This window comes from Myotis davidii, unplaced genomic scaffold (genome assembly GCF_000327345.1).
Source record: "Myotis davidii unplaced genomic scaffold, ASM32734v1 scaffold62, whole genome shotgun sequence".
NCBI lineage: Eukaryota > Metazoa > Chordata > Mammalia > Chiroptera > Vespertilionidae > Myotis > Myotis davidii.
Genome location: NW_006295180.1, coordinates 2,731,456 through 2,739,236, shown reverse-complemented (window position 1 = coordinate 2,739,236; position 7,781 = coordinate 2,731,456). Strand labels below are relative to the sequence as shown.

Here is a 7,781-nt window from a genome sequence, read left to right as displayed (position 1 = left end):
GCCAGGCGGGTGGGCCCTGCCCTGGCCTCAGAGGCCTCTGATCCCCAGGTCTTCCCACCACTGGCCTGGAGGACGCTGCGGGCCGTTGGCAGCGAGTGGAGCTTTCGGGCACCAGGAAGGTGTATGGCAGCAGCATGAGACATTGAAACAGCCAGGTGGTCGGATTCCCTGGTGTGTGTGTTCTGTAGGCAATTGTGGTAGGATTGCATCTGACTGCATCTTCCATTAAAAGGACTAAATACAGTCCAGGGCCTGGAGAAAAAGTTGCTTTTAAATAATATTGGTGAAACGTGAATGGACAGCATCCTAGGAGAGGGCAGCTGAGTTGCTCCAAGAGAAAGAAGCCCGGGGCCAGGAGGAGGCAGGAGAAGTGGCAGCCTATGCCACTGAAGAACAAAGGAGGGTGTCGGTGGGTGACACGGGTGATGGCGGAGTTCTCTTTCTGTGGTTTCCGTCCCCCCCCTGCAGAGTGACCCGAAAGGCCCATCCCAGGCTCCCGTGGCACAAACGGGGCCTCGCTCTGCCTTCGTGGGCTGGCCTTTCATTCACTTGACCTCCCTGAGGGCCGGAGTCTCCTCTGACCCGCAGACTGCGTTTTTGTGTCTGAAACATTTTTGTACGTGAAGTGATGCACAGGCCCACCTTTCAGAGAGCACTGCATTTGACACAGATGTGGACTCACAAATCCAGAATAAGGTAAAAGCTTTGTGTAAGGTTCCTGTCACCTTGACTCGAGAAGTGAGACAAATGTGGGAAAACCCTCAAGAGCCCAGCCCCCCAGGACAGGCTGCTTGCAGAGACCAAGATACTGCCATGTTACTAGAGACAACCAGGCTGTGCACAGGCCGGGAGGTGGCTCCGGGGATAATGTAGCTCAATGAACAATAAAACACTCACTCTCACTCCTAGAAAAGTCGGGTGCAGGAGCAGGGAGCCCTGCCCCTCCCTCTCTGTGTGATGCATAGTTGCCTCTGGACCGCATTTTGCTCACCTGTAAATCCACGATGGGCAAACGATCCAAACTTCTCTTTATGACCGTGCCCTCCTCTTCCGCCTGCAGCTTAGCCAGAGGCCCACCGTGGAAGAACTTCGGGAAAGGAAGATCCTCATCCGCTTCAGCGACTACGTGGAGGTGGCTGACGCCCAGGACTATGACCGCAGGGCGGACAAGCCGTGGACCCGCCTCACCGCTGCCGACAAAGTGAGGAGAGGGGCAAGGAGAGGGGGGCAGGTGCCCACACCCAGGTTTTTGCCCCTACACTGCATTCCTCGCTTGCTGCCTGGGATGCTGTATTGAAATGAACAGCAAAGCTGTGGCCAGGGTCTTGGAAATGGAGCATGCGGTGCCCGCTGGGCAGGCTGAGAGTGCCGTGTCCCCACCACCTTTGCCCAGGGCTCCAGAGAATTGGGAGCGGTCACTGAATTGATTCCTCACCGCTCTGGAGAAGGAGCAAGACGGACATGTAATATTGTGCCATTTTACGGGAGAAGGCAAGACAGTGTGGGAGATGGTGCCCAGAGGAAAGAACAGCACCTGTGGGGCACCCAGCTGACCTTCCGGGTAGAGCCACTGGCTGCAGCACCCACAGGGGTGTCCCAGAACCAAAAGGGGCTTGAGGCCACTGTCCTGGCAGTTGTTGTAACCTAGTGGCAAAGACACAAACCACAGAGACAGCAAAACACGTCCCTGCACTAGACCTCCATCGACTAGAAAGAATACAATCAGAAGTTGAGTTTGTTTGTTAAGAAATGCAGTGATGCAAATGATGCCATTCTTACCTGCCCATTGGACCATGCATTATAATTAAACCCTGCTTGGTCATCGTTTGTGATTCTAGCCCAGTCACCTTGAGGAGCTGGAGGGCTTCTCACCTTCTTTCCCCAAACATTCTCTGGCTGTGTCTCCTTCACCTGCTAGACAGGAGGAAGCACAGGGAAGGGCAGGGGAGCCGCTGCCCTTGGGGAAACTGATGAGGTCAGAGGCAGAGACCTTCCGGAAATGGCCTCCCACATGGGGTCAACCCACAGGTCCTGATGAGTGGGAAACTCTGCCCCTTCTTAAATGCAGCACCATCTCTTCCTGTGCAGGAACTCGGTGAGGCCCCAGGAACTGGCCCAGACAGAGCCTGCCCCAGGCGGTGGTGTCTGTATTGTCCACGGAGGAGGGCCCTGGCCCGGGTTCTCTTGCTCACACTGACTGCGGTGCGCTTGGTACCAAGGGTAGGGGTGCCGCAGGTGTCGAGGGGAAGGACAGGGTGACTCCAGCTCCGAGAGGCTGTTGGGTAGGGAGCGGACCCAGCTCCTCCCAGGCTGCTGGGGATGGGAAACCGGACACGGAGCCTCCTTCTAACTGGCCCTTAGATGCTCACGTGCTCCGTTTCGAGAGGAGCCACTGTGATGCTCCCTAAAGACTTCTCCAGCCTCAGACTCCCAGTGCTTTGACTTTCCCACCAAAGCCAATGCCAACCTTACAAAGAGCTCTGCGGAAGGGCACACATTTAAAACTTCAGCCCTGGTATTCCTGTGTCCCAGACCCTCCTCCCTGTCTCTGCACCTGGTTCCCCAGCACTCCCGGTGGGCTACAGCCAGGTGGGTGGGCAGTGCTAGAAGGATGAGGTTATTCAAGTTTATCACAGAATATACTAAAGTTATCTAAAACATCCATCCCATCTACCCGTAATGGTGAAAAATATGGTCTCAGCTTCAAGAGTCATGAAAGAGGAGAGGGTTTATAAATCAAAGGGAAGGGGGTTGACCCTCCTCTTCCAGAAGTATCCACTGTGAGGCACTGCTGTGGCTGTGATGAGTTCAGATTGTTTACCTAAGGAAGGTGAAAGGTTGACTTTTTTTTTTAAATATGTTTTTATTGATTTAGAGAGAGAGAAAAGGAAAGAGATAGAGAGATAGAAACATCAATGACAGAAGAACATCATTGATCGGCTGCCTCCTGCACACCTCTCACAGGGGATTGAGCCCGAAACCTGGGCACGTGCCCTGATCTGGAATCGAACCGGTGGCCTCTTTGTTCCTGAGTCAATGCTCAACCGCTGAGCTACATTGGCCAAGCGACATTCAGATGTGTACTCGGGAGCCCGGGAGTGTGGGCAGGTGTGCACACTGTGGATGCCGGATGAAACAGCCTGCAGACTGAAGGGTCCTGGGTTCGATTCCAGTCAAGAGCACATGCCCAGGTTTCCCATACAGAATCATTCGCGGTTTAGATTTCAGGGCAGGGGGAGTCATAGTAGGTCTAAAGGGTATCCCAGGTGATTGGGCTTTTTTTCTCCCAGTGAAAACTCCATTTTGTGTGGCTTTGTCAAAGGGAAAAAAATAGAAATAAAGTAAAAAGTGAGCTCCTTCCCATCTGCCCCCTCGGCATCATTATGGGCTTCTCTCCGTTCCAGGCTGCCATCCGGAAGGAGCTGAATGAATTTAAAAGCACTGAGATGGAAGTTCATGAGCTGAGTAGACATCTAACAAGGTTAGTATCGCGGTGTGCTTTTCCCTCTCAAGTTGTCATACCTACTTCCAAACAACCTACCTGTTTCTGGGTCCCAGCGGTGTGGTGGGTGCGTGAAGGAGAAGATAAAGGTTCGCATTGAGTTCTCACTGTGGCCACTGAAACTGGGGTGCGGGGTATTCAAGGCCCGGCTGAAAGCCACCTTCTGAAAGCCACTTTTTAACTCATTCACACTGAAGAGCTAAGTGCCAGACCACCACTAACCCCAAGGTGGGTTTTCACAAAAACTTAAGCCGAGGAGAAAAGATCATTGTCGATTGACAGCCAGTTGGCAGAGGCCAGCCCTAGTTCACTTCTGTGCCTCCCTGTCACTCTCCCAGGTGGTCTAGGGTGGTGCTGCTTGGGGAACTGAGCACAGAGAGATAATGGGCTTATGTAGGGTCACTCAGTGACAGAACCAATGACAATTCTTAGACACGCCCCTTGGGGGAGCATTCTGAGAAATGGTGCCTGGACTTGCAGACACAAGGTTGAGGTCTCCACCTCACTGCCAAGTCCAGGCTGCAGGCCACCAGGGCCATCTGACTAGTCCATAGGAATTCTGATTAAACTATTCCAAAACCGAAGGTGGATTCGGTGGGCCTCAGGGCTCCTGTGGGAGATGTATACCCCCCTCTGCTGTCAGAAGCAAGGACTCTGAGGATGGAAGGTGTGGGCCGTGGAACCAGACACCTCTGGCAGCCGCTTGGTCTTGATTCATTTATTTCTTTTCCCAGGTTTCACCGACCTTAACAGTCAAATTCCTCTTGAGTGCTATGCTGTCTTCAAAACATAAATTTATAAGAACCATAAGTGCTGGTATTTATTCACGTCCCATCACGATGTAAATCTTCTGAACTGCCTTTTTTAAAAGAAGGAGAAGGAGAAGGAAAGGAAACACAATCAGATTCTGTTTGAGAAACGCGATGGTCACCGCTTCGTGGTCAGAGCTGCTGGCACCACCACGGATCCTGAACCGTGCCCGTCCCCGGCAGGCCGAGAGCACCTGCGGCCTCACGGAGGACTTCCAGCCCCGGTCCTCACTTAGGCTCCAGCGACCTTTCTTCAAAAGTACCTGTCACCTAAGTCCAAAGAAAGCTGAGGCACTGGGCTTGGCCTGGGAATGACTTTGAGAAGCAAATCATCTGTTTGGCCGATTAGGCTTGGCTTCTGGTTTGGGGTCCCCTCAGGAGGAGGGTGCTGAGAGGGAGCACTGTCTCAGCTGCCCTGTCCTCTCCCTCCAGCCCTCCTCCTTTCAGTGAACAAAAGGGAAGAGCCCTTGTCTGGGGGAGTCTGGGTGACTTTCACACCCATCCTGTCCCTCAGGCGGCGGGCTTCACCTTCTCTGCCTGCCCCTGGGCTGGTGACCCTGTGACTCGGAAAGTAATGGCTCCCGAGTACAGGCCCCCACACATGTAGGCCAGAAACCATTCCTGAAGGACTGGTCTTCCGGCCACTGATGGACTGGTACTCTAGATCCACGTGATGGCCTTCCAGTCTCCTTTCTTTGCACTGAGGGGTTTCTGTGGGTTTGGCATCGGCCAGAATTGGGCAGCAGGCAGCCATGCCTGCCTTGTGCTGTACTTCCCTGTTCATGTTTCTCCAGGGGGAACCCTTCCTCCCTCGTGATGCTGGCAAGGGTGATTGGAGATGCATCTCTAACTGCCCCCCTCACCTGGGACCACAGGAAGCAGTGCTCTGTTGACCGAGAGACCCCGAGGGTAGCACATGCAGTGAGAGGAAGGACGACCCCCAAACCCTGAGAGTTTGACTTCTCTTTTGTGAGGCCCAGTGCAGCCCCTTTTTCCTCCTGACAGAGCTCGTAGGGCCCCCATCTCGAAGCTCTGCCTGGCCTCCCACAGTCACTGTGGTCTCAGTTACCACAGTCTTTCCAGGTGACGGTCCCCTCTCCACCACACGTGCCCAGGAGTTAGAAGGATGCCAGCTTGGCCTTCACAGCAAAGAGCTAACCAGTCCCCACCCCGACCTGACCTGACCTGCGTGGGAAGGGAGTTACTGCTGGGATGTGCGCCCACCAGGGAGACCGTTTACCTTCTGCAGGCATCCGCAGCGCCTGCGGCCAGCACCACCCGGGGCTGCGCGTGTGCGGGGGGCGCGGGCAGTGCTTCAAGCAGTGCCCACCAGCCGCTCAAGGCTGTCCTGTGCTTTCCTCACAGCACCTGGAACATGCCCCTGCCCATCGCTAGATCCTTTTTTCTTGGCTGAATTTTAATAGTTCTTGATGTGGGTAGACGTATTGTTCAGGGGAAATGTGTGGTTGTCAGCACTATCTTCCCAAAAGGCTTCCTGATGTCTGAATGTGCAGATGGTATGACGAAAGATGTAGGGCTCTTTCGTTTGACTTCTCTGCAGCAGGCACATGTTCTGGGCGGAGCTGCCTGCCTTGCCCAGAGCTGAGTCTGAGCTTCCTCTAACGGGCTGCTGTGCTTCAGGCAGGATGGACAGGCCTTCCCCTGGCCCAGGAGCGAGTCCTAGGGGAACTCATTCCATGACCTGGACTCCTCCCACCAAGGCCAGCGGCTTCTCTGCTGGCCTTGCTTCTTGGGTCTTTCTGATTCCCTGGGGACATGAGGCCCAAATCAATTTCCCTGCAGCCCACCTGCCAGCCAGTAGTCCAGGTTTCTCCCCAAGTGCTCTACTGGGCAGTCCACTGTGCACGGAAGGAGTCGAACACGTCCCCCTTCTCCTCCTACAGAGCACTGTCTTCCATGTGCAGGACTTAGGGTTGCACCTTCCATGCCAGTGACAGCACCCACCCCAGATGTGGGTGGTTTCAAACCCACTGTGTGGCTCAGCAACCTCCGTGGACCACAGCATGGCCCTCTGCTGTCCTTTTCCCTTCTTGATATCTTGAGGAAATCTGTAGAAATCCGTCCAAATTTCTTTTTTGCCACATTGTTCTGACAGTTGGAAAATGTGTGTTAATTCCCAAGATGACAAATCGACATTAACTAGAAGTGGGGGGTCAGAGAGATGGCCTCGCTGGTTTACAATGCTTTCTTTGTCTGAAAACGCTGCTGTTTTCAAATAAAGGTTTAGTTTGTGTGTATAAATTTCCAATTGGGCCTCTTATCATGAAAGGGAAAGTGTGAAACTCCTCAAATCAAAATGTTTCCTTCTGAAAAGGAGACCTTGCCCCAACCTCCCCCGCCCGTCTACGACAGAACAGTGCCATCGACCGGCCTGCGTGCTCTTTCGAGATTGCTGTGTTCCTCCCAAAGGCCCTCAAAGCCCTGGAAAAAGTTTAAAACTTTAGCCTTTATGTCAGATTAGAGAAACCAAACAGTGTGACGGTAGTTGTGGTGAGAACCTCTGAGTTTCTTTTTCTCCCCCTTCCGAACGTGTATATTTGCTGAATGAAAATCGTGGTGTGTGCTCGACGAGTGGATGCCCGCTCTCCCTGTGCACAGCCAGTGTGCGAAGGTCACCTTAAGTGAAATGGCTTTTTCTTCCCATTTGTCTGTTAATCCCCAAACCGGTTGCTTTTTCCAGTTGCTCCCCGGGTGTCTGTACATAGTTTGTCTTTGTATAGGAGCGCGCGCTCATGTTCTAATGCAACAGATGACGGCTGTATGAGGAAGACGATGTAAATAGAATACAAGTTAAACTGGATCTCTATGGCCTAGGTTTTGTACATACAGAAACTGCATGGGATTTAAATTATTGTTTGTCTCTGATGATGTATGCAGTTTCTTTAAAAACAAATCCCAAAAAAAAAGTCTAAAAAAATCATTTTCTTGCCTTCTGTGTGTTGTATTAACCACCAGGAGGAATCACCGAAAATGCTTGGCTTGCCTGGGGAAGGGGCGGGGGCAGGGCAGGGCAGCCCATCAGCAAAATCCTGAGCTATGGAGACAGGACAGCCTTATACATCTGGTGTTATTGGGGGAGGAAGGATTGTTGCACATGAATGAACTGTCTAGATAACATTTGTAAGCCTGGACTTTTTTCTCCCAAACATTTTCTTAAGAATGTCTAGAATGCATTGTCCAGCTGTCCTTTAATAATCTGGGAGTCATGAATGTGGATGAACTCGTAGTGCAGAGTCATCTGGGTCGTATCAGACACCAGACAGCCCTAGGTTATAGCAGTGCCCTGGGGGGACCTTTGGAGTGACAGTGCCCAGAAGCCAGAGCCTCAGCCCATTTTACTCTTTGAATACTGAAGTCTGACTTCTTCCTTGAGATGCCTGAGTATTTGTCCTGTACAGCGAAGGTCTGAGGGAGCAAGAGGGGCTGCAATACTTGCTAGCTGCACTTCA

General features: G+C 52.7%; 1 protein-coding gene across 6 annotated transcripts in view; it reads left to right on the top strand.

The window, feature by feature from the left end:
- PHACTR1 (phosphatase and actin regulator 1) overlaps nucleotides 1-7,132 on the top strand; it is a 500,267-nt gene extending 493,135 nt beyond the window's left edge. For all 6 annotated transcript variants that reach the window (XM_006769720.2, XM_006769722.2, XM_006769719.2 and 3 more), the window contains 3 exons: nucleotides 1,061-1,201; nucleotides 3,405-3,481; nucleotides 4,237-7,132. In XM_006769720.2, the coding sequence (XP_006769783.1) occupies nucleotides 1,061-1,201; nucleotides 3,405-3,481; nucleotides 4,237-4,252 (234 nt within the window). In that variant the 3' untranslated portion in view covers nucleotides 4,253-7,132. The remainder of the gene's footprint in view (nucleotides 1-1,060; nucleotides 1,202-3,404; nucleotides 3,482-4,236) is intronic.
- Nucleotides 7,133-7,781: the final 649 nt, after the last annotated feature.